This window comes from Lissotriton vulgaris, chromosome 1_2 (genome assembly GCF_964263255.1).
Source record: "Lissotriton vulgaris chromosome 1_2, aLisVul1.2, whole genome shotgun sequence".
NCBI lineage: Eukaryota > Metazoa > Chordata > Amphibia > Caudata > Salamandridae > Lissotriton > Lissotriton vulgaris.
This window is the reverse complement of record NC_141686.1, coordinates 120,092,640-120,120,583: the sequence shown is the minus strand read 5'-3', so window position 1 is coordinate 120,120,583 and position 27,944 is coordinate 120,092,640. Positions and strand designations below refer to the sequence as shown.

The window sequence follows — 27,944 nt, the reverse complement described above, 5'->3', positions numbered from 1 at the left end:
AATATATGGTATGTAGGCTGTGGAGTGCAAAAACTCACACTTTGATTTTCCTAGTAGACAGTACAATATTTTTGACAGTGCGTACTCTGTCTGAGTCACCTTTTGAAGGATAAATAAGTATGGGCAAATTAATGTAGCGGATCTTTCCCCTCAAGCTAGGTGTACTGTAAACTGTGTTTTAGAACAAAATTAGATCTTCCCAGCAGTGCTCCCACCCAGACCCTTACTAAAGCCAGTCGCAAAAATGTAGAAGACCCCCAATCAAATTGGAAAAAACGAGGCCTAGCAGAAAACTGGTGACAAAACGTACTTTGAAAGTAAAAGTAGGCCCAAATACCCCCTTACCCACCGTGGATTGCATTCAAACCACTTGCAAGCAACCAAGCAAAAGTATCCATAGCCAGCATCACTCCAAGACTCGAAAACCCCCCCACCCAAACACATGCAATAGAAATACTGCTAACCCTAACAAACCCAAAGTTAAGAATAGTGGCAAAGGCTCTCTTTAACTATGCCAAATCCCCCCTTTCCCACCCAGGATTTTCTTCAAATGACTTGCAACCAAAATTACACATTCTCACGAGCGCTCTAAGACCCCAGAACTCAGTTGCAAAAATGTAGAACACCCCGAAACACATGCAATCCTGCTGCTAGGGCTAACGAACCCTAAGTTACAAAAAGTGCCAAAAGGCTTTTCGGCGTGGATTTTGTCCCAACCACTTCCACCTGGTATTAGACCTTCCCAGGCATGGCCCAAGACACGCCAACCCACCCGCCAAAAAGCATAACACCCCCAAACAGGCCAAAAGCAACATCTCCTATTACAATATTTCTCGGCCTTCGGTCCAAACGCGCTGCGTAGCTCGGCCATAAGTCGGATTTGCCACCACGGATTTCCTGAAAAGCAAATGCAATCAAGATTAGAGTGTCCCAGCAGTGCTGACAGACCCCGAAACTCACCCACAAAGAGACGGAACCCCCCCTAAGAGCACCTCAAAGGCAAGCAAGTCAGCAAAAACACTAAAAAATTAGCGCCTCGGATTTGGTCCAAACCACTTTTATCCGGTATTAGAGCTTCCCAACAATGGCCCCAGAGCCGTCAACCCAATAGAAAACGAGTGGAAGACCCCCAAACAGCCAAAGAGCAACAGTACAAAAATGGGGACTTACTCATTTTTTCCCAAATTTCCCAAATCACTCCGCGTGCGCTCTGCAGCTAGGCCCTAACTCCCCTCTGCCACCATGGATTTGCTTCAAACCTCTTGCAATGTAAAGTATCCATAGCCAGCAGTGCTCCCAGACGCGGATACCCACCCACAAACACCAGGAAGCCCCCCAAACTGGCCCCCGAAAATGCTACATTGAGCAAAATGTCAGAAATAGCAACAACAAAAAATCGGCCTGGATTTTGTCCCAACCACTTCCACCCGGTATTAGACCTTCCCAGGAATGGCCCAAGACCCGCCAACCAACCCGCCAAAAAGCATAACACCCCCAAACAGGCCAAAAGCAACATCTCCTACTTACAATATTTCTCGGCCTTCGGTCCAAACGCGCTGCGTAGCTAGGCCATAAGTCGGGGTTGCCACCACGGATTTCCTGAAAAGCAAATGCAATCAAGATTAGAGTGTCCCAGCAGTGCTGACAGACCCCGAAACTCACCCACAAAGAGACGGAACCCCCCCTAAGAGCACCTCAAAGGCAAGCAAGTCAGCAAAAACACTAAAAAATTTGCGCCTCGGATTTGGTCCAAACCACTTTTATCCGGTATTAGAGCTTCCCAACAATGGCCCCAGAGCCGTCAACCCAAGAGAAAACGAGTAGAAGACCCCCAAACAGACAAAGAGCAAAAGTACAAAAATGGGGACTCAGTCATTTTTTCCCAAATTTCCCAAATCACTCCGCGCGCGCTCTGCAGCTAGGCCCTAACTCCCCTCTGCCACCATGGATTTGCTTCAAACCTCTTGCAATGTAAAGTATCCATAGCCATCAGTGCTCCCAGACCCCGAAACCCACCCACAAACACCAGGAAGCCCCCCAAACCGGCCCCCGAAAACGTTACATTAAGGAAAATGTCAGAAATAGCAAAAAAAAAATCGGCCTGGATTTTGTCCCAACCACTTCCACCCGGTATTAGACCTTCCCAGGAATGGCCCAAGATCCGCCAACCAACCCGCCAAAAAGCATAACACCCCCAAACAGGCCAAAAGCAACATCTCCTACTTACAATATTTCTCGGCCTTCGGTCCAAACGCGCTGCGTAGCTAGGCCATAAGTCGGGGTTGCCACCACGGATTTCCTGAAAAGCAAATGCAATCAAGATTAGAGTGTCCCAGCAGTGCTGACAGACCCCGAAACTCACCCACAAAGAGACGGAACCCCCCCTAGGAGCACCTCAAAGGCAAGCAAGTCAGCAAAAACACAAAAAAATTTGCGCCTCGGATTTGGTCCAAACCACATTTAGAGCTTCCCAGCAATGGCCCCAGAGCCGTCAACTCACCTGCAAAGAGGTAGAACAACACCCCCACAAGTGCTGAGTCTTTCTTCATTGGGCGTAAACCAGCCCTCTGCTTTGATGGAAATAGGAGTCTGGAGGAGGAGGATAGAGGAGCATGTTCTTCTGAACTTGTGAACCTGAGGAATGCAGACTGCGGCACCTTCAAATCAATTAGCAAACAAGTGAAGACAGTTCTGCTGATGGGCTTGTTTTTGTGATTATCTGATTAAAGTTTGAATTATATTAACTGTGCACAACAAAGAAAGACAGACACACAGGAATAAAAGTGAATAAGGACGAAAAAGAAAGTTATTGATTTGTTGTCTCATTTTCAGGGCTCGGTATCACGGTCCAGGAATAAGAATAAGGCTTCCTCATCATACTCTGCGAATTCAGGCAGGGTGAGCTCGGTGTCACTTGACAGAGTAGAAATTCCCTCATCTATGTTGCTGGCCACCTCGTCTTCATCCGGCGCGCTTTCTCGTACTCTGAAATCTGGTGGTATGAGGTGCTGATTCATCTTGATCATTGTTAACCTCTCCACATTTTTGGGCGAGAGGCGGCTCCGTTTGGAAGTTACAATGCCACCAGCAGCACTGAAACCATGTTCAGAAGACACGCTTGCGAGTGGGCAAGACAAGTAGTTTAAAGTCAGGTTGGTGAGCTGTGGCCACAATTCTTTTTTTCCATGCCAATACGCCAATGAGTCAGCATTAACATAGACCTCTGTTGAGTCATTCAGATAGTCCTTGACCATCGAATCAAGGTTCTCCTCCAAGGTTCCTCCTCTTTGCTTAGCTGTTGCTGTGACCTTTTGAGAACCAAACCCAAGCCGAGCTAGCCAATCCTCTTCAGCCTCCAATGTTACTGTTGCGTCTGGTGGTGCAGATGATCCGGTTGCCGGTCTCCCTAACGGCTGAGAGGTCACTTGTGCCACAGCCACAGGTGCAGAAGAGGATTGTTGTGACTGGGGATGGCCTGCTGATGTACTGCCTTCTCCTTCAATTTGCTGCAGTTCTCTTTCAAACCTCTTGGCTGAGGAGACTATCCACCGTTTGTAACTTGTAACATCTTCATCAGCAAAAGGAAAGAATGCTTGGCCTGCCAGCGCCTTTTTGTAGCATGGATCCAGAATAGTAGCACAAATGTAATGCTGTTCTGAGTGGATCATTTTAAGACGTTCATCACCTTGTAGGAGCTCTAATAATTTCTCAGCCAGAACAAAAGAGTCTTGGTTTTATACATCTTTTTCAAACACAGAACACACCTCCTTCAGTTGGTGCTCCAGCATGTACAACAATGGGATAGCTTTTCCCAAATTACAGTCCTCCTTGCTGACTGCACGCGTGAAGAACTCAAAAGGACGAAGCATGCGTGTCAGGCTTTTAACTATGTTCCATTGCGCCGCACCCATCCTCAGGTCCTCCTTCTGAGCTGTGCCCTCTGTTAAGAAATAGTGATCGAGTACCATATACTGCTCATACAGACGCTCAAGCATGTAGAAGGTTGAGTTACAACGTGTTACCACCTCCTGGATGAGTGCTTTCACTGGCATTTGACGTTGATATAGCAGGCTCCTCAGCTGCTTCCGGGCCTTAAAAGAATGGCAGAAATGGTTGCACATTTTTCAGCAGGTGTCCAATACTCTGTACGCTGCACTGTCTTTATTACCCAAGAATTTTTGGACAACCAGGTTTATACAGTGCGCCAAACACGGCACTCTGAAATACTCACCCAGCTTCATGGCCTTAACTATATTGGCGCCATTGTCCGTGGAAACATAACCAACCTGGTGTTTTTTTGGGGACAGCCAGTTAAGGACCTTTGTGTTAAAGACATCCAAAATGTTTTCTGCTGTGTGACGTTTCTCCAAACCAAACATGGCTAGTGTTGCATGTTTCCGAGCAGCTTTAAAAACAATGTCCGGGTCAAAACCAGCGTTTAGCTTTGCTTTAGCCCCTGAAAAAGAGACCCAGTGTGCAGTGATGCACATGTAATCAGCGCCTGCGCCACTGGTCCACATGTCTGTTGTCAGATGTATAGTGTGAACAGCACTCTTCTGCAAAGCTGCCCCAATCACCTCCAGAACATCTTCATGTAGTGCTGGAACCGCAGCTCGGGCAAAATAGAACCGGCTAGGAACCTTCCATTTAGGGCAGAGCGCTGCCACTAAGTCTAGAAAACCAACCCCTTCTACAAAAGAAAAAGGGAGAAGGTCCAGAGCTAGCATTTTAGCCAGCGTAGTGTTATACAGACGCGTCAGTGGGTGGTTGCGTTCATATTGCGCTTCTGTAAACAACATCTTTTTAATGTTGCCCTGGACCAAAGATTTACGGGATGATGATGATGTTTTCGACCCAGTTACGCTCGCTGATGAACTTTTTCGCAGTGATGTCTCACTCTCTCCCACACTCTTAGTGTGTCTCACATGGGGTGTGCTGCTGACAGGGGTACTGGGTGTAAATGAAGTGTTTGAATCGTCTTCTTCCTCCTCGTCATCATCAGATGAAAAATCAACGTTTTCATTACGTGCAATTCGGGCTTCCTTGACCGCCTCTAGTTGCGCAAACCATTGGACAGGGTGCGCTCTCTTAAGATGACCTCTCTGGCCTCCGGTACCATAGTTGGTACCAAACTTACCACAACTAACTCGAAGCTTACAAATGCTACAAATGGCTACGTTTTCCTTTTTTGGGCAAACACTAAAGAAGTCCCAAACTGGAGACTTGAAATGTCTTTGGGGGCCGGAGGAGGCGGCGATACTGGTGGTGGTGGTCCTGCTGCTAATGCCAGATGAAGTGGAGGATGTGGATTGCCGAACTTCAGTACGTTTTGCACTTTCACCACCACTAATTGAGGTCGAGGTGGATGGAGGTCCCTTCTTGCGAGAAAAAAATATGGAAGCGGTAGGTGTTGGTGTAGTAGTTAACTCCAAATCTAATGATTGTTGTGTTTCCATTTCCATTGCCTCCTCGTCGACATCATCATCACACTCAGCAGCTTCTCGGGATAGGGTCAAAATGTCTCTTTGCTGCATGCCCGCTGGGGCTGCAGTGACCTTTATGATGACTGGCTCGTCGTCATCGTGAGAGGCTCCATCAGCAGCAGTATCCCTCACTTCTTGTTGAGCCTCATCACACTCCATAGCTATGAGTTTTTCGACGACCTTCCTTTTACGCTTAGGTACCTTTGTCAGATCATGGTGTGCCTCACTCTCAGACGGCAGTGGTGCTGGTTCCCAATTGGGATCCATTTCATCAGAAGGAGGTGGGCTTGAAGAAGATGTAGACACCAACCTTGATCTTTTCCTTGCTAGGGATGTGGAAGACAATGAATGATCATCAGGAGGAGTGGCTTCCAATGATACCTCGGCTTGATTGTCGATTTCCTGATGTGCCCCTACTTCGGGAAGAACAACTATTGTGGGCACTTGTGACCCTCCATGCACCTCTGCTTGCGCATCTCCTTGCGCTGCCTCTCCTTCCACATGTACTTGGGCTTGTACTTGCACATGGTGTTGTTGTTGCGGCTGTGGTTGTTCAACACTTGTCAGATGAGTTACAACAACCTGTGTTGATTCAGGGACATTGCTGCTACTTTCTTGCGATGAGCCAACATCACTGGTCGATGGTGATTGGAGAAGTACACTGACTTCCTCTGAAGCACTCAAGGGCTTTGACTGAAGTTGGCGTGGTGGTGGAGGCACTGAACCCAATGGAGCGGGGGTGCTGCTCCCAGCTTGGTCCCCAGCAGATCCTGCTGCTGCAGGCGTACTTTTTTTTTTGCTCCCAAAAAACGTGGCGGGCGGCACACCAGCCTCCTTGGTAACTTGCTTCTTCTGCTCCTTACTAGCAACTTTCTTGCTAGAGGAGCTACGGAGACCTGTTTTTGGGGCCATCTTCTTCAGAGCAGGTCAAACAGCAGGCCGCAGTTGCACAAATTGTAGAGTTGTCTGAGGCCAGACGTGACGTCGCGTGACGTTATGCTGCACACACACACCGCTGCAGGACTTCTTCCTGGCACTGGTGGTTCTCTTGAGTCGTGTGCAACTAAAAACAATGGAAGACAGAGGAACATCAGTTCAGTTATACACCCCCAAAAAATCGGGAAAAAAACAGAAAAATCAGCACAATCCCATTCCATCCATGCCCTCCATGATGTTTAAATTCAAGACAACCCACAGAAAGACTAGGCCCATGCAAGACTCACTACCCCTGGGCATAAAGGTTGAAAAGTAGGCAAAATGGTTGCAGGCCTAACAACAATGCCTACATTCAAAATGGCCACTTGCCTCCCTGCACATGGCCAGGGCCTGTAGCAGCACTCAAAATGGCCCCCAGCCACATGGCCTGTCCCTCCCCATGAACACCCCCAAAAATCGAAAATAACTGAAAAATCAGCACGATCCCATTCCATCCATGCTCTCCATGATGTTTAAGTTCAAGACACCCCACAAAAAGACTAGGCCCATGCTAGACTCAATAGCCCTGGTGAAAAGGCCACAAGTACAGCCCCCAAAAACGAAAATCACTGAAAAATCAGCACAATCCCATTCCATCCATGCCCTCCATGATGTTTAAATTCTAGACAACCCACAGAAAGACTAGGCCCACGCAAGACTCACTACCCCTGGGCATGAGGGTTGAAAAGTAGGCAAAATGGTTGCAGGCCTAACAACAATGCCTGCATTCAAAATTGCCACTTGCCTCCCTGCACATGGCCAGGGCCTGTAGCAGCACTCAAAATGGCCCCCAGTCACATGGCCTGTCCCTCCCCATAAACACCCCCAAAAATCGAAAAACACTGAAAAATCAGCACAATCCCATTCCATCCATGCCCTCCATGATGTTTAAATTCAAGACAACCCACAGAAAGACTAGGCCCATGCAAGACTCACTACCCCTGGGCATAAAGGTTGAAAAGTAGGCAAAATGGTTGCAGGCCTAACAACAATGCCTACATTCAAAATAGCCACTTGCCTCCCTGCACATGGCCAGGGCCTGTAGCAGCACTCAAAATGGCCCCCAGTCACATGGCCTGTCCCTCCCCATAAACACCCCCAAAAATCGAAAAACACTGAAAAATCAGCACAATCCCATTCCATCCATGCCCTCCATGATGTTTAAGTTCAAGACACCCCACAAAAAGACTAGGCCCATGCTAGACTCAATACCCCTGGTGAAAAGGCCACAAGTACAGCCCCCAAAAATGAAAATCACTGAAAAATCAGCACAATCCCATTCCATCCATGCCCCCCATGATGTTTAAATTCAAGACAACCCACAGACAGACTAGGCCCATGCAAGACTCACTACCCCTGGGCATAAAGGTTGAAAAGTAGGCAAAATGGTTGCAAGCCTAACAACAATGCCTACATTCAAAATGGCCACTTTCCTCCCTGCACATGGCCAGGGCCTGTAGCAGCACTCAAAATGGCCCCCAGCCACATGGCCTATCCCTCCCCATGAACACCCCCAAAAATCAAAAATAACTGAAAAATCAGCACAATCCCATTCCATCCATGCCCTCCATGATGTTTAAGTTCAAGACACCCCACAAAAAGACTAGGCCCATGCTAGACTCAATACCCCTGGTGAAAAGGCCACAAGTACAACCCCCAAAAACGAAAATCACTGAAAAATCAGCACAATCCCATTCCATCCATGCCCTCCATGATGTTTAAATTCAAGACACCCCACAGAAAGACTAGGCCCATGCAAGACTCACTACCCCTGGGCATAAAGGTTGAAAAGTAGGCAAAATGGTTGCAGGCCTAACAACAATGCCTGCATTCAAAATGGCCACTCGCCTCCCAGCACATGGGCAGGGCCTGTAGCAGCACTCAAAATGGCCCCCAGCCACATTGCCTGTCCCTCCCCATGAACACTCCCAAAAATCGAAAAACACTGAAAAATCAGCCCAATCCCATTCCATCCATGCCCTCCATGATGTTTAAATTCAAGACACCCCACAGAAAGACTAGGCCCATGCAAGACTCACTACCCCTGGGCATAAAGGTTGAAAAGTAGGCAAAATGGTTGCAGGCCTAACAACAATGCCTACATTCAAAATGGCCACTTGCCTCCCTGCACATGGCCAGGGCCTGTAGCAGCACTCAAAATGGCCCCCAGCCACATTGCCTGTCCCTCCCCATGAACACCCCCAAAAATCGAAAAACACTGAAAAATCAGCACAATCCCATTTCATCCATGCCCTCCATGATGTTTAAGTTCAAGACACCCCACAAAAAGACTAGGCCCATGCTAGACTCAATACTCCTGGTGAAAAGGTCACAAGTACAGCCCCCAAAAACGAAAATCATTGAAAAATCAGCACAATCCCATTCCATCCGTGCCCTCCATGATGTTTAAGTTCAAGACACCCCACAGAAAGACTAGGCCCATGCTAGACTCAAATACCCCTGGTGAAAAGGCCACAAGTACAGCCCCCAAAAACGAAAATCACTGAAAAATCAGCACAATCCCATTCCATCCATGCCCTCCATGATGTTTAAATTCAAGACACCCCACAGAAAGACTAGGCCCATGCAAGACTCACTACCCCTGGGCATAAAGGTTGAAAAGTAGGCAAAATGGTTGCAGGCCTAACAACAATGCCTGCATTCAAAATGGCCACTTGCCTCCCAGCACATGGCCAGGGCCTGTAGCAGCACTCAAAATGGCTCCCAGCCACATGGCCTGTCCCTCCCCATGAACACCCCCAACAATCGAAAAACACTGAAAAATCAGCACAATCCCATTCCATCCAAGTCCTCCATGATGTTTAAATTCAAGACAACCCACAGAAAGACTAGGCCCATGCAAGACTCACTACCCCTGGGCATAAAGGTTGAAAAGTAGGCAAAATGGTTGCAGGCCTAACAACAATGCCTACATTCAAAATGGCCACTTGCCTCCCTGCACATGGCCAGGGCCTGTAGCAGCACTCAAAATGGCCCCCAGCCACATGGCCTGTCCCTCCCCATGAACACCCCAAAAAAAATCAAAAATAACTGAAAAATCAGCACAATCCCATTCCATCCATGCCCTCCATGATGTTTAAGTTCAAGACACCCCACAAAAGACTAGGCCCATGCTAGACTCAATACCCCTGGTGAAAAGGCCACAAGTACAGCCCCCAAAAACGAAAATCACTGAAAAATCAGCACAATCCCATTCCATCCATGCCCTCCATGATGTTTAAGTTCAAGACACCCCACAGAAAGACTAGGCCCATGCTAGACTCAAATACTCCTGGTGAAAAGGCCACAAGTACAGCCCCAAAAAACGAAAATCACTGAAAAATCAGCAAAATCCCAATCCATCCATGCCCTCCATGATGTTTAAGTTCAAGACACCCCACAGAAAGACTCAGTCCACCCACCACTGAGTACCCCTGGGCAAAAGGCCCCAAAACAGCCCAAAAATCGAAAATTCCAAAATTGTAGTTGCAGCAACTGTAATGCCCCAAACAAACTTACTTGTAAAATTTCTAATCCAAAAGTGATCCAAAGAAAGTCAAAAAGGCCTCAAATCCAAATATCCAGCAGCATCCACAAAAAGTAATCCTTCCAGCTCCAGATCCAAATGAAAAGTGACCAGGAGATGGACAAAGCACTGGGAGGAGCCTGCTGGACAGGAACAGGAAGTTGAAGACTGTGGGGCACTTCCTTCCTCCCACCCTCCTCCCCCCCCCCCAAAATGGACTCCTCGCAAAAAAAGTGCAGGCAAATGTCAACCTAAGGAGTTATTCAGATAAAAATCATCATTTCAAGAAGGTTTATGCTGCTTGCTGGTGGATTTCTTGTGCAGAATTGCAAATTTTATATTTTCGCGTGTGCGAGATTGTTGCTGCTCGCCGCATCTCAAAGCTCGCAATTGCGAAGTACCGCGAGACGTGATCTCGGCGTACTTGCGTTGACAAACGCTCGCTGCAAAATTTGGCAAGCTGCGATTACGTAATCGCGCTTGCCAAATTCCCGCGGGATCCCGCAGCAAGATCCAAAATGGCGCAGCACTCGCAAAAATATCGAGAAAAACAACTCGGCAAACGATGATAAACGCCGCGCGCCGCAAAATTGTATCACCAAGAAAAAAAAATCCGCTGCGTGCGAATTTGCGGATTTTGCGGGAAATTCGCCAATCTCGCGGATTGCGAATTTACCGAAAATCCGCAAAATCCGCAAGCGTAACGGATTTTCCGCCCATAATTAATTGTAACACCGCTGTGACCTTTTGTGGATCCATTCTCAAACCTTAAACTGACACTATATACCCCAGGAAGGCTACTTGATGTCGGTGGAAAAAATACTTGTCCAATTTACAGAATAACTGGTTATCCTGTAACTTGTGCAACACGGCTTGTACATGTTGGATGTGTTCCTCTAGGGTCTTGGAATAAATAAGTAGGTCATCAATATAAGCGATTACACTTTTGTCAAGATACTCCTTCAGCACCTCATTGATGAAGTATTGGAATGCTGAAGGAGCATTACAAAGCCCGAAGGGCATTACCAAATATTCGTACAAACCGAACTTGGTAAAAAAGGCTGTTTTCCACTCATCTCCTTCTTTGACTCTCACAAGGTGGTAGGTTCCTCACAAGTCCAATTTCGTGAACCATTCGGCGTCTTTTATTTGATCTAAAAGAGAGGAGATGAGTGGCAAAGGGTATCTGTTCTTGATTGTAATGGAATTAAGAGATCTATAATCTATGCAACAGCGCAGTCCCCCTTCCCGTTTGGGTATAAAAAAAGCGCTGAGGAAGCAGGAGATCTAGAGACTCGAATGAACCCTAGATCAAGCATAGTGTCAAGGTATTCTCTTAAATATTGATTTTCTTTTTCTGTTAATGAGTATACTCTACTGGTAGGTATACGAGCTCCTGGTTGCAAATCTATACGACAATCGTATATGCGATGGGGAGGCAAGGTGGTGGCTTGTTCTTTATCAAACACAGAACGGAACGATTGATACTCTGAGGGTAGGTCTGTATCAGGTTGTTCTTTTGAGTCTTTCTCTTCTTTTGGGGGAGACACAAAACTAACTGCTTTTTCTTTGGGAGGGGGAGAAGAGTGGTCATAGTTATCTGGAATCTCTGTATTAAACGTGTCTTTCCTGTGAAGACTACACTCTTCTCTAAACAGGATTTGTGTTTGTTGCCAATCGATATGAGGATTATGCAGTCTTAGCCATGGGGGTCCTAATACTACAGGGAACTGAGGTGAGTCTATCAGATCAAAAGTGAGCATTTCCCAATGGGTGGCATTTATAGCTAGTTCCAAAAGGATAGACATATGTGTAATTGGTCCAGATTTCAGTGGACTACCGTCAATAGTGAATACCTCTTCATTAACCAGTTTTTGTACTTCAGGAATAGAATGGGCAATAGCCCATTGTTTGTCGATAAAATTTCCTGATGCCCCATAGTCTATCATGATAGGCAGATCTATAGTAGTATCCTGCCAACCTAACTGTGCAGGGATAAAAAAGTGACCTTTATTAGTCAATAAGGATGATACCATTTGATACAAAGGACCAGAAGGTGCAGTCTCAGTTAGCCTCGGGTCTTCTAGTTTTCCAATTTGCGGAACTGTTTTACAGAACATTCCTTTAGGAAGTGCCCTGCTCTCCCACAATATAAGCAGAGTCGTTTGTCACGCCTCCTTTGTTTCTCCGCTTCACTTAGGTGTCCTTTTATGCTACCGATTTGCATAGGCTCAGGATCATCATTCTTTGCTTCTACTTCTGTCTTCTTTTCTCTATTCCCTAGTGTAGGATATTCAAACCGAACTTTGGGCCTATTACCAAGCATAAGCGATAATTATCGCTATGCTTGGTTAGCGGCAATAATTTTATCGACGTGATTTGCTATTATCAAGGTTTATCTCCTAAGCGATAAAAATCGGCCGAAATGCATGAATATCGCTGAAAAGTCAGCGATATTCATGCATTACCGGGCTAATGCTCTTAGCCATGTTATCCACCTACCATTGGATAGCATGGCTAAGAACTGCTCAGGGCATGCGTTAGCTTTTGGAGATATTCGCGCTTAGGCAGAATATTTCCAAATGTTGGAAATCGGAGATAGCAATGTTAGCGACTGTTTTCAGTCGCTAACATCTTGGCACGCCCACTTTGCATGTCATTAGCGATAATTATTGCTGACATGCAAAGTGGGCCCCTAAATGCCCGCTATCACCTACAAGCTGTCGCTAACTGGTGTTAGCGACAGCTTGGTAATAGGGCGATGAAATTATCGCCGCATTAGCGGGAAAAAGTCCCGTTAATGCGGCGATAATGGCCCTTGGTAATATGCCCCTTTGTCTTTTCTTCTTTCTCCCAACCGATGATCTAATTTTACAACGAGGTCTATTAGTTCGGGACACGTGTCAGGGGGATCCACCACATGCGCTAACGCATCTTTTAACTCATCACGCAGTCCTTTATAAAAAAGGGCACTGCGTTTTTCAGCTGGCCAATCAGCCTCCACCACCAATCTATTGAATGTGGAAATGTATATTATAAGATCTTTGGATCCTTTGCTTGAGATTCAATAGTTCTGTGTCTGCTGCATGAGTGAACGTGTGCTTGTCAAACATCTTGCGTAATTTTCTTCTGAATGCATCATAATTTAGTAGAATAGAATCATCTTTTTCAATCAGAGGGATAGTCCAGTTTGCAGCTGAACATCCCAAATAGGAGAGAAAGAATGCCACTTTGGCTTGATAATTAGGAAAACAAGGAGCCTTACATAAAAAATGTAATTGACACTGGGTAAGGAAAGCAGCACATTTAGTAGGGTCTCCGTAGAAACGCTCAAGCGGGGCTAAAGGAATGGTGTGAGGAGTTACTACCTATACCACTGGTGCAGCGGCACCAGCCCCTTCCCTATTTATCCTTAAAGCCTCTATCTTGTCTGAGAGGGCTTGTGTTTATCTCTGGAGATTCCCTACCATAGTAGCTACATCCTCTAATGTGAGATCAATGGCACTCAGGAGACAAATATATAAAGGCTTCGCGTTCTGTTGTGCTCGTACCTTGTTGTCTCAGGAGTGTTGTGGAAGCTCGAAGTTAAGTACCCAACTTCACCCCTATCACCGCCGGGTGGCAGGATGTGACTCTAACACCAAGGTGGTAACCAGGCGGAAAAGGGGGAAACAAAACAAGGATAGAAGAGAAATAAACAGCACTCCTCAATCTTCACAGGACCAGATTCTTTGGCAATCTTCAAAGACCGGGAACTATGTTAAAAGAAAGCAGAATATTAGTACAGGCCCCTCCCTATCTCTACTCTAATACTGTTTAACTGGGAAGGCTGGTATACCTTAAGATTGCTGGGTGTCGACTAATAACAGGAACTTAAATTGCAGGGTGCATGCTGTATACTTTTTCCAAAGGTGCAAGGGAAACCACGTGTAGCAGGAGATGAGGTATTCTAGACCCTAAAGGTAAGAGGTAATGAGTAGGTATAATAAGGATAGGTAGTGATTGTACCATAGGATTGTATTTCTAGGCTCACCTTACCTGAACATGTCAAAAGCCCAAAATGAATCACAACACTGATAACGTCTGCTGGAAGTATAACCTTGTTTGAATCTCACAAGGACAAACCATGCAGATAAAAACTAACTGAGAGGGGTCTAGGCTTGGTCCAATCAAAATACTGAATAAATACAAAAAGAATACTCAGTCCTAGATGTGGAAACTCCACCAAGGCACTAAAAGGAAACACTTATTACCAGTGTGCCCAGAAGGAAAGCGAGATCAGTAACTCGCACATAATGCCAAAGAAAGGATATTGAAACAACAAAGGATTAATCGTGAGGAAAGCGAAATCAGTACTCACGACCCGCGGAACTCTCCACGCATGGAACGCCAAAACCCTGACTCCTCGGACGAACACCACACCGTGACCCGGAACGAAAAGTTCAGAAGCTGGATAAACGAGAAGCACTTCCGGGAGCGCAGGGAGGGCCTAAATGCGCTAGCAGATCTCTTGCGCATGCGCTAATACTTGCGCATGCGCCCTAGAAGGAATTTCTCGTCTTTTGCCAACCACGGATTTGCCACCCATGGATTTGTCAACCCCATAATCCGGTTCGGCTTGCAAGCAGGCACGACACTCCCTGACTGCATCGGTGACCTGCGGCTGGGTCCTGGTGGGGGCCGTTTTTGAGGTGGGGCCTACTGCCAGAGGGACATTCGGGGACTCGAGTGTTGGAGCCCCCAAGGCCTCACCGGACCGACGACGTAGCAAGGATAGGTGAGGTGGTGCCTGCATTTGTGGGGGGGGGCAGCGAGACTGTGCCCCCCTTTACTTTGATACCCCACTTGCGACCTGTGGAGCAGGAGCCCTCATTTCGGCCTGGAACGGAGGCCTTGTGACCGGTGGTGCCGGCCTCAACATCAAGAGGCCCCCACCACCTACCACTACCTACCTTAACAGCACTGAGTGACTGGCCAGGCTGCGGGGCCCAATTGCAAAAGGAATAACGCGGTGCACCACGATAGAGTACCACCCCACGCGCAATTGCCGCCATGTCAGGCAGAGGCACACGTGGCCAGACCACGCAACCGAAACTAGATAAATACACTTACGACAAGGACTTTCCGCCTCTGCCTGAGAAGCCGGATCCTGTGGGAGTGGGCTCCGGTGTCGGGGATCCCAAGAAAGTTACACTTAAGGACATTATGGCGGCCCTCACCAGCATCCAGACCACGGCGGGTACGATCTCCACAGATGTCTCCCTCCTGCGGGATGATTTTCAGAAAATGTCAGCCCGCGTTCTGGAGGTCTAGCAAGTCACAAAAGCCCTACGTCTGACACTGCTTCTATGCGGAAGGAAGTATCCCAACTCGAAGCTGCGAACAAATTGGTGGCGGAGAAACTGGACGACCAAGAAGGACGCTCCGGAAGAAACAACGTCAGAATCCTTGGCATTCCGGAATCTGAAGGGAAACAGGCCATGGATCTCTATGTGGAGGACCTTATCAAAAGTAGACTACAGTCAAAGGGACTATCAGCCTTCTTCTCAGTGGAAAGGGCCCACCGAGTGCCGGGAGGCCGACCCAAACCGGGAACTCCACCCCGATCGGTGCTTGCCCGCTTATTTAACTTTCGCGACCGCGGCGCCATACTAAAAACAGCCAGAGTGGACCCACCGATCCGAGTCCAGAACTCCACTGTGTCCTTTTTTCCTGACTATACGACGGCGGTCTCCAAACGTCGCTGCAGCTTCCTACAAATTAAGAAGGAAATTCGTGCCAAAGGTCTCCCCTACACCATGCTCTTCCCAGCAAAACTCAGGGTAGTAGCAGTAGGCATGACATGGTTTTTCGAAACGCCGGAGGAGGCATTCGACTGGCTGGAGGGCTGGCTCCGAACAGAGGGATCGCGACTCGGAAATGGGAGCCAACGACACCGCAGGGACAATGAAAACGTGAACGGGCAGGACCTGAGACGGTTGGATGACGAAGGTGTGCACGACACCCAAGATGAAGGCCTTGGACACGGGTGACGCCTGCGACACACACGCACATGAACTATGGAACACAAACCTGGACTGAGATGCAGCTTGACCGTTTAGAGCGCTGGGCTTCAGCGTTCTCAAGGGTAGAGGGAAGGACTGCACTTCTAGCTGGACTTCTGACCCCCTCACACAAGTACAATGTTCGGGGTTGGGATTGAGCACTCAGCTAAGTTGGGGTGTTGGGCAGTTCGAATTCCGCTAGGCAGGGAGGCAGGGAGTGGGGGACGGTTACGAGGTAGGGTAATTTGGTTTTTTAATTTTATTTTGGTTTTTGTATGTTATGGCAATGACTTGTGCACATCATGCCCGCAGGCTGCAAGAGATACAAACCACATAGACGTGATACACTACACACACCCTCCATACTGCACCTATGGCGACACTAACCCCAGCTGAAAGCACGGCGGAGACATCCCTTAGCTCACCAGTTTCCCCCCTTACATTGCTTACGTGGAACGTACACGGCCTAGGGGATAAAATAAAGCGGGTCGGGTATTACAGGCTCTCAAACATCATGCCCCGATGTTGGCACTCTTACAGGAAATAGGAAAAAACAGGTAGTTAGGACCAGGGAGAATTTTAAGACCAAGCTCCAATATGTTCCCTACAAGCATTCAACAACAAATATATCAGAGGGTCTAGTAGAAAAGTACGCACGATGTGTCCCAAAAAGGTAACCAGGACTACCTAAACATATGGGTATCCATCTAGGGTCATCCCCACAGTGGTCAGGAAAGGATGCCCATCAGTCACCACAAAGAACCGCCCTTTGTCATTTGGGATTCCATCAAGACCACCACTAGGAGAGCCAGTCAACTTTCACGGTCGGGGGTCCAGGTGTAAAGAAGGAACTCCACCGCCGATCAGATAGGTCTAACTGTGGTCTTACTACTCAATTTATGAGGATCTTGACACACATAACAAGAGGGGGACTGATGTTGCAGTGCACGAAAAGTGTGAAAAAATGAAAAATAAGTGATTATAAAATTGGATGGGGGGGTACTAATAGTTTTATTCAGGTGCTACCCACCCTTCCAATGCTAAAAAGTAGTCAGTAACAGTCACTACAATATGGACTGCCCGGATGTTTCATAAGGTCGACATGTTTCAGCAATTAGTGACAAGTTCATCATTGCTTTCTTCAGGACCGCATCTACTGATAGCTACTGCAAAACTGATGATAATGAAAACAAGAATGTGCTCAAAATCAAAAAACAGATACAGAGATCACCTGGTACCACTAGGTGTTCATATCGTTTTCCTTCACTCTTTCCAAGTTGTATGAATGTACTAAAAAAGAGAGGAAAGAAAGATGTGAAGGTCAAACCCAAAGTACCCCTTGGGAATACACGGCGTACAACATTCAAAACATGATTATTATTAATGTTGGGTATCATCAATGTATACCAATGGCACTGAATACTAAGTGCACGTGTATTAACATTGGGTGTTATCTAGCAAATACCAATGTAGGAAAGCAAAAACCATCTTACCATACTTGTAAGAGGTATGGACACCACCCCACCATGGCCACGGCTCAGGGAAAAGGGGAAGCACCGCTCTACAGTAGAAAGATATAAGTACACAGGACTCTGTTAACTCTACTCGATCTATCGACTGCTTGAAAAAATTGAGCCAACACACGTAAAGCCAATCATTCACCCACTCTCCACACGTATATATGAACATAGTCAAAAACAATTTTCAATGGTAGAAGTCAAATGCTTTTTTAGCATGATAAAGCAGTAGCAGCTTGATGTAATGAAGGCTACTCGTTGCGCATATGATTTAAACGACCAGCGCGTCACACAGAAACCAAAACCTATCATTAGAGCATAGATGGTCACAGGCATACACATCCGATCAGTTTCCGACACACTCTTCACCTACCTGTCCGTCGGTACTCCTAGAATCGGCGTCCGAGCCGATCTGGGAGGTACCAAGTACGGGTGGGCGGAAAATCCGTTCCGCTCGCGGATTTTGCGGATTTTCGGGAAATCCGCAATCCGCGAGATTTGCGAATCTCCCGCAAAATCCGCAAATCCGCGAGCAGCGGATTTTGCTCGCACTGCTCGCACTGTTCGCGTGAGTTCGCGTGAGTTCGCGCCCCGCGAATAAGTGCAAAATTGCAGAAATACGATCCTAGCAAAACTGAAAGTAACTACTTACCAGGTTCAAAAGTTCAGGCTCATCATTAGTAGCCATTTCCTGTAGTGCTTCCTGAGGGGCCCCTCCAGAGTTCAGTTGCCAGTTGAAACTATTATGTGACCCTGCTCTGAACCTCAGAATAGTTACACATATGCCACAAAGGTCCTGAATTACAGCTAAGGGAGACAAGCAGGAGCCAGGCTGGAAGTTAAAATCCATTAATCAGCCCCTAATTCATTATTGTCAGTTGGGGCAGGGCAGGTGTTGTAACTAATTTTGCAACAATGAAAGCACTTAGCAAGTGCAAAAGATCACTAATCAGGGCGCACTAAGGAAGCAGGTGCCAGCTAAAAAAATATTCTGTGACACATTAATCAGCCCCAAATTAATTCAGGTCACTTGAGGCAGGGAAGGTGTGCTTTGCTTTGCCGAAAATAATGTACACTGGACAACCAGAGGGTGTGGTGATGAAACAGAGGGTGGCATGGGTGGGCCAGAGGGTGGCATGAGTAGTCAGAGAGTGGCAGTGGTGACAGAGAGTGGCAGTGATGAAGAAGAGTGTCCCAAACAGGCTGGACACGTAGAAACAACAAGTTCGCGAAACTTGCGACCCGACAGGTAAGTTCGCAATTTGCTAAAGTGTACAAAACCCTCGCGAACTGGCAGAAACACGGGCGAACACAAAAAAAAAAAAATCCGCAAATTCGCGGGAATTCGCGGATTTTGCGGATTGCGAATCCGCAAATCCGCAAAATTCGCGAACGCGAGATCCGCAAAATTCGCTCATGCCTAGTACCAAGGGGTAGAAGAGCTCAGGATTATAACGTCTTGCATGATAGGTCAGGAGACGATCACATGGTGCGTGACATATATTAGAAATAACAGTGGGTTTCTGATAGGCCGAAAGATACTTGCTGCCAGCCAATCAATGCCATATTTACCTAATACCTGCTTCTCCCCTCCGGGAGATTTTTTCTGTCAAGTGTGATCTTTACTCATGACTTTGTCAAAGCAGTTGCACGATCGACGTGTGCATATTGTTCAAATAAACAAAACTTTATCGACATAGTTACAAGAAAAACGTTTATGTTGAAAACCTAAGCGGTCACTTTCACAACAGGTAGAACTGACCAACCACGATGTTAGTAAGTGGGGTGATGTTAGAGATAAGGGTGATGTTCAAAAAAACGTGATGTTCAAAAAAACGGGTTGGGTAAACACTGACCCGCCCCATAAAGGGGACTGAATTATGTCATACAGTCCTAAAGGGAACCATTCCCAAACCATGTTCCATGTAGTTCAATGTGGACTTGGCCTTTAACTCAATGATAGCAAAAAAGTAACCGATCATTGTTATCTGAAATCAGAGGGTCGACCAAGGTATGCCGTCATTCAGACCCACCCGATTAGTGCCCATCTTAAACACCCATTTTTGTTCTTTCAATAAAAGGTATTTGGACACATCCGTAATATGTGCAGGGATGTAGGGCTGTTCAATCACTGTCCATTGGAACGCAGTCGAAGGATGGCATGCTTCTAGGAAGTGATTGGTAAGTTTTGTCGCTTGTCTCTTGCACCTGGTCGTGCTCTTATGTTCAGAGATTCTGACTCTGATTTTACGGGTTGTCATCCCTATGTATTTCAAACCACAGGGACAGGTGATGAGATAAACGAGATTGTCGCTGTTACAGTTCGTGAATTTAGACTGAATCCACGGTCTCGAGGTACCAATGTCGATTTCAGTCGTCTTCCTCGTTTGTGGGCAGGATTGACACATACCACAGGGATGATGATCTGTGACTGGGGGAAGATCCCAGAGAGAACCTAGGGCCCAAGGTCTTTCTTCACGTGGTCGTGTATGAATCAATCGATCCTTGAGGTTAGGTCCCCTTTTGAATGAAAACAGTGGACTCTGAATAGGAACATTGTCAGAGTTGAGAATAGACCAGTGTCTCTTTACCAATTTCTGTATACTATTGGACAATGTCCCAAAGGTGGTTACAAAAGTAAGTCTTTCTAGAGGGGGTTTCTGCACAGAAGGTTCAAGAAGGGCCAAACGGTTATTGTTACGGGCACGCTTAAGTGAGCGTTGTACTAGTCTAGGTGGATACTTTCTTGAGACTACTTGCTCCTTAAGGGCCAAAGAGTGTGTTTTGAAAGCCTCAGCGTTGGAACAGTTCCTCTGAACCCTTAAGAACTGCCCGTAGGGCAGATTGTCCCATAAGGATTTAGGGTGATGACTGTCGAAACATAGTAAGGAGTTCTTCGCCAGAGGTTTCTTGTACAATTCAGATTGCAAACCCTCCAGAGTTGCTGTAATCAGTAAGTAAGGGGTCTGCGGTAACCAGAACAGGAGCACGTACTGATTACCACAAACCCCTTCATTGATTGTATTAGAGCTTGGAGAAGGTACATCGATGATGTCCTAGTGGTGTGGCGGAGCACTGAGGATAGATGCAATGAATTTTTTTTGTGGCTGAACAACCGGAACAATTTCCTCCGCTTTACGTTTGAAGTAGGTAGGGACAAATTAGCGTTCCTAGACTTACTGATTACAGAAACTCCGGAGGGTTTGCAATCTGAATTGTACAGGAAACCTCTGGCGAAGAACTCCTTGCTATGTTTCAACAGTCATCACCCTAAATTGACTATTTCCTGACCTCCGCCACTAGCCTACATAATGTCATAGACGTAACAATCAAGCCTAGAGGCATCTCGGACCACTCCCTAGTAATGCTGACTTCCTCATTACACCATATGACTCACAGATGAACATACCCCATCCACCCCGAGTATCTACAGGGTCCGCAAATACGTAAAGAAATTAGAAAGGCTATAAAATACTTCTTCGCAGAGAACACGGCGTCCGCAAACTCCCCCTCAATTTTGTGGGAAGCCTTTAATACAGTTGTTAGAGGACAGGCCATAGTCTCTATCACTGGTTATAAGAGAAACAAGCAAGAAGAATTGCTGGACTTAGAACTAGAACTACGTTCGGCCGAGACGCAGCACACAGCGGATCCCACTCCATCCTCAGCACATGCATTACACCTTAAACAACACCAATACAAAGAACACCTGTGACAAAAAAACATATCCACTCTCACTGCCACTAGGCATAGAGTGTATGATGTGGGTGACAAGGCAGGAAAACTGCTGGCGTGGCTGGATAGGCGTGAACGGGGTATCAGGGACATAGCACAATTACGGACACACGAGAACCGGCTAACGTGGGACCTGCAAGAAATAGTGGACGCTTTGGCGCACCACTTCCGTGGTGTTTACACGTCAGAGTCGCTTGTATCGGAGGAGGAGGCGGCGGCCCTTATAAGTGCCTTTGACATGCTCAGACTCTTTCCAGAAGCCTCCACGGAGATGGAGGCGGACCTAGGAGAGGAGGAATTATGCACCGCAATCAGCGCACTACAGTCCGGGAAAGCACTGGGGCCCAATGGGATCCCGGTAGAGATGTTTAAACAGTTGTCAGCTGTCCTCGCCCCCCCACTTATTGAATATGTACAACGACAGCCTAGAGCGGTGTACGCTGCCACCTGACCAACAGCTGGCCACCATCGTGGCGATCCCAAAACCTGGAAAACCCCCGACTGAATGCACCTCCTACCGTCCCATTTCCCTGATCAATGCAGAAGCCAAGATTCTTGCAAAAACTTTAGCTACTAGACTTATAACGCACCTCCCGCGCTTAATTCACCCAGATCAGTCGGGCTTTATGCCTAACAGGACCACCGCACTAAATCTCCGACGCCTCCACGGGGTATTGGCCAGAGCACAGGACCTGACCGAGCCAACGGCGGTACTGTCCTTGGACGCAAGAATGGCCTTTGATATGGTGGAGTGGGGCTTCCTCTTTGCAGTTCTTTGCCACTTAGAGTTCGGCCCCAGATTCTGCACTTGGGTCTGCCTACTTTATCACAACCCACGAGCACATGTGACAACTAACATTTATCAGACAGTTTCCCTCTGTCGAGGGGAACACGCCAGGGATGCCCCCTGTCACCACTCCTTTTTGCGATGGTGCTGGAACCTCTGGCCACACAGATCAGAGGTGACCCCCTTCTGACAGGTATCCAATGGATGGAAGGCTGGGAGGACCGTCTGTCTCTCTATGCCAATGACATCCTAATATATTAGACAGATCCAGAGAACTCCCTTCCGGTGCTCCTAGAGATATGCGACAATTATGGGAAAGTCTCGGGCTACACCATCATTTGGGCCAAGTCTGTTTTATATGTGCTGCGAGGCCCCCCGCCACACCTCACTGAGGAGTGCCCACTTCTGGTCTCCAGCAACTCTTTCAAATATCTGGGTATCCATATTGCCCCGAAACGGCAGATTTCTTCAACCAAAATCTGACGCCCCCGCTGGAGCGCTTGAGAAGAGATGTGGCACACTGGGAGCAGCTCCCCGTAACACTGCTGGGGAAAGCAGCGTTATTCAAAATGATATCATTACCCCGCTTCTTATACGCTTTGGAAAATACGCCGTACCCAGTACCCTTGAAATATTTTAAACAGATAGCAGCACTGGTGTCCACGCTATTGTGGGGCAACAAGCCGGCCCGTATAGCACAGGCCAAATTACATTGCAGTTGGTACGACAGCGGGATAGCACTCCCGAATGTCCAGCTGTACTGTTGGGCAGCCCACCTTAAAGTTGTTAATCAATGGCTACACGCTCGCAGGACGACCCGCCAATATGGCGGACAGGTCCCTGCTAGGCACAAGAACCATGCTCTCGATACTCTACAATAGGGACCAGGTCCCGAAATTAATAGGACGAACCAAACACACGGCTACCTGATGGCATGTGGCACAGGCGCGACTTGGGTGGAAGGGGACCTTGACCCGCCTTACCTTCCTATGGGATACCAAAAAGTTTGCGCAGCAGTAAGGGATTCGACCAATGGGACGACATAAGTATTTCCACAGTGGGCGACCTATGGGACAAGGGAGGCGTGTTTCCGTTTTCACAGCTTCGACAACAGTACGACCTTGCCCCCTCTGAGACCTTCTGATATCTACAGATGAGGCACGCACTGCTGGCGGCACTGCAGCAGGGTATGGAGGTCCCCGAGGCCTCTCCACTAGAGGATAGGCTACCTACAGAAACGCGCTACGTCATTTACCTACCGTAAACTGATTAATAACTTACCAGACCCCACGACACCACTGAGTGACAAATGGGTGGACAATATAGGAGACATGGACGAGCCAGAATGGCAGGAGGCACTGGCCTCTCCCAAAGAGGTGGGGATACCGGCACGGCTGCGGCTAGTTCAATAAAAATCCTGCACCGGACATACTATACCAGGAGCACACTGCACAAACTGGGAAGGTCCCAGCATCCATACTGCTTTAGAGGCTGCGGGGAGGAGGGGTCCTACTATAACACACTGTGGGACTGCCCCCGGATAGTCGATTTCTGGAGGAGGATACTGAGAACACTGTCACAAGTCACTGGGTTTCAACGGCTCCAGAGCCTCGAAAATGCTTGCTAAACGTATGGGAACCAAATGACCGCACACGCATGACACAAACTTGGGTGACACTGGGTTTCATGGTGGCAAAGCGCAATATAGCACAGAAATGGGGAACCGACGTTATGCCTACGCTCTCGACCTGGTGCAAGGATATGGACTCCGCCATGATGGCCGAAAGAACGGTCTACATTGCCCAGAGCTGTCCCCAAAAATGGACCAAAATATGGGCAGCATGGAACACTTACCGTGGGAACATCTGTGAGCCTATACCTGAGCATGATGGCGACAGCACTGATGAAGAGTTAGGAGACATATGGGAGGTGAATACTGAGAATGTGATCTTAATCGCCGCCGACTGGGCAATTGTACAAGCTATTGCTGATGTATTGAAACTGATGTGCATAATAATTGTCATGATTGATATTTCTGTATTGTTACAATTGCCAATGTTTAGAATACACACAATAAAAACAGATTTACAAAAAGAAAAAGTGACACACTAACATGTTCACATCTCAAATTCCGTATTCCACTATTCTAATTCACCACTAATCGTTTATGGGTTCCAGAGTAGCGTGCTACTCGCCAATAAAGCTTTTCAACACCCCATCAGGGTTACAAGTGCTATTTAAATGCAAACCTTTTCCCCGTTTCTACCCCTCCCCAACCCTTCTCAATCCAAATAACTGACTAACATACCCACCACTCAAATGAATTTCATGTTTCGCCATACTAATTCAACACTAATCCTTATGGTTCCAGAGTAGCGTGCTACTCAATTGACTTCATATTTCACTATACTAATTTTCAACATTAATCCTTTATGGGTTGCTGAGTAGCATGCTACTAGCCAGAAAAGCACTTCAACACCCATCAGGTGTAACAGTTGCTATATGAATGCAAACCTTTCTTCCCCTTCTGTCCCTTTGCTATCCTTCTCAGTCCAAATAACTGACTAATATCCACCACTCAAATTACTTTCATATTTCACCATACTAATTCACCAGTAATCCTTTATGGGTTTCCGGAGTAGCGTGCTTCAACACCCAATCAGGGGAACAAGCGCTATTAAAATACAAACCTTTTTTCCTCTTCTATCCTTCTGCTATCCTTCTGAATCTTAATAACTGACTAACCTATCCACCACTTAAAATTTACTTGCATGTTTCACTATACTAATTCAACACTAATCTTCTATGGGTCCCGGAGTAACATGCTACTTGCCGAAAAAGCACTTTGACGCCTCATCAGGGGTAGTAAGCACAATACAAATGCAATTACAATACAATAATACAATACAGTGATGCAGCCTGGGAATGGGGCTATTACAGGATGTCTTCATCTGCCTCACCAACACCTCCTCCGATAGATTCCGCACCAGAGGATATTGGGGGATTTCACAATTTGTTGGAACGTGCGGCAAAAAGGTTTGCTATACCAATGCCTTCCAAGCAAGCTGACTTTTTCTTATACGATTTCAAGGGCCATTTCGGAAGTCTGTCAGAGCTTTTCCCATAATTGATTACATCTGGGATAAAGGTATTAGAATAATGAAAAATGCAACCTCTGTGCCAGCGGTGCTCCCATGTCTGGATAAAAAATATAAGACCACAGATGCCTTACAGGTCACCCAAACCGGAATCAGTGTTAAAGCAGGCCGCTCAACGCCACTCAAAAAATCCTGTGGCACCTCTTTCGCCAACTCCAGACAGAGGGGACAGACATCTCGATTTGATTGAGAAAAGATTCCCTGCAATGTCACAGTAAAGGCAGCAAACTCCCTGGCAAACTTAGGGTGCTGTGATCGCCAGATGTGGTCAGACATTGCTTCCTATATTGACCAACTGCCGGAAGATGCTAAGGAGGAAGCAAAAAAGATATTGCATGACGGAGAGAGGGCATCCAATGAAATAATAGATTCAGCCATGGATATTGCTGTGACAGGTGTTTAGGCAACTAGCCTCAATGTTCTGTGATGCTGGTGAGTAGTTAGGATATGCAGCTACTGGTTTTTTTGAAAACACTTGGCAGACTTCAGCAGCTGCTTTAACGGATCGGGTGACCAGCAACCACACAACTAATGGTGGCTTACAGCCACAACCCTATGAATAGGATTTTCAATATAAACAGTAGCTGCATATCCTAAATACTCGCCTGCATCACGGAACATAGAATCTGCTCCATAAGAAAACTTTAATTAAATGGAACTCCAGTCTCTGGTACTCATAAGACCATCTATTTACCTTTGGGACGGAAGTACAACCGACAATAGGGACCTCAACCATAGGAACTTATCCCTGAAGAAGGTACTGAGTACTTCATGGTATCAATGAAACTCATGTTGGCTAGGCTAGGACTCTGTACGAAGGGACGCACAACAAGGACAATAAATCCTTGAACCACACAGTGCAGTGGATTAACAGTGTTTCTTTCTTTCCTACACTCATAACTGTACTAACTTAACTCTTTGTACTACTAGCATGTGCAAGGGACCTTTGAGTTCTTTGTCTGTGGTTTACCACAATTGAGGGAGTGCGGTGGTTTTCCGTACCCTTTTTCACTGCACTTACTCCGAAGTATGCTTTAGAGCGCCATCACCCCACTGGAACAGCCACCGGGTGTGCAGTACTACTACTACTATTTTAAGGTACGGGGACTCCCATCATGATGGTAGGGAATGATTCAAGCATGTGAATCAATGAAAGCTTCCGAAACTGGAAAACTACAGTTACAGGTAAGTAACGTATTTCTTCAAGAATACAATCCTTTCATCTTATCCACTATTCTGGCCCACATTTTCTTTCTGTGGATAATGGGTGCCTAGACCCTCTATTCCAAGCAACTGGGGCTCAACCCTGATTATTTCATTCACCATCTCAGTTAGTTTTCCCAAAAATCTAGGGCTATTCTGTATTGTAAAGAGAAACAGAGCTTGAATGCAGTTGTGGGTTGTTATTGGTGAATGTTTTTTGTTTCCGGAGCCTCTTCAGTTGTAGGAACTACATGTGTTTTGATTTTGAACAGATGTCTGCAAATGGACGAGTCCATCAAGTTTGGTCATACTTTTGCACTGTTGTAAACTCTGTCTACCATTGCTACCCTCCATCTGGACATTACCTTGGTCGTTCTATGAAGGCAGAAAACTCTAAATATGTCAGACGAATGTCCGCCACACCAATCTTGACAGAGGTTTGTTCTATTCATGGAGGATGGGGGAAGCCTAGGTAGCAATTCTTAGGAAGGACTGAAGGACCGGTTATGATCCTTCCCCCATCAATGTAGATGGTCATCCATCAGCTAAAACCCTAATTGTGGTGGACAATTAACCGTCAGCCTGGCTTACTGATACGTCTGGTCATGGTGGAGGAATGACTGCCAAACTCTAAATGAGGCCCTCATTTTTATAGACTGTTTTTACAATAGTTTCTGCTCTGAATTAGCACCCCTGTAATTCTTCCATTTTCCTCTCACTCTTAGAGTATGTGGGAATGTGCTATATGAAGGATTTAATACTTACCTCCAGTAGCATTTTTTGATTCATTCATTTACCCAAATTCCGCATTACCTTCCAAGAGTTTTACAAAATATTTTGGGATCCTGCTAAGCTCTCATGATTATGCTCAAAATAAAAACAGTTATTAATTTTATGAAGGTACACCTGATGAAGGAATGTAATTACATTTAAGAAAGCATTAGCATCTCTATTACCTTAACAGCTCTTTCTATCCTTGCAACAGGAAGAGGTGAAGAAGCAGGAGCATCTAAAAGAGAACCCCTGGAAGGAGGAGCAGCTCACTGAGGAGTCTCAGGATGCAAAAGTAAGGTGAAGGTGGAAATGGGGTTCCCACATGCAGAAAGATGTTCACTGGGGGACATCAAAGGGCTGGGGGCACCAGATAGCATCAAGGAAGGAGGGGGGCTGCTGGAGATATCTTCTGTAAAGTGTTTTACCAGAACAGTATTCTCAAGAGGGGTACCATCACAGTCGTCTATAGAGTAAAGCCCGCTTACACCTAAGGAGACAACTATTAGAAGTGGAGCTTAGTCATTTTGGCTACGTTCTAACACATTTTCCCATTGTCAAAGAATGACAAAACTCTTTGATACATACGGCTCTGAGTCTATGGGCAGGGAAGTATCATTAAAGCAATTGAATCCAGGGAGTGGTTGGGAGTGGTGGTCCCCTGTAATAGGAGACCAACAAGCGGGACCCAGCACCAACAGAGCCTAGTGACCAATTTGCCCTCCTACACCCTCACCTCTACTGA

General features: G+C 46.7%; 1 protein-coding gene across 1 annotated transcript in view; it reads left to right on the top strand.

Moving 5' to 3' along the window:
* LOC147734664 (uncharacterized) overlaps positions 1-27,944 on the top strand; it is a 5,992,067-nt gene that overhangs the window by 4,361,099 nt on the left and 1,603,024 nt on the right. The window contains exon 29 of the mRNA XM_086952471.1: positions 27,414-27,494. Within this exon, the coding sequence (XP_086808597.1) occupies positions 27,414-27,494 (81 nt within the window). The remainder of the gene's footprint in view (positions 1-27,413; positions 27,495-27,944) is intronic.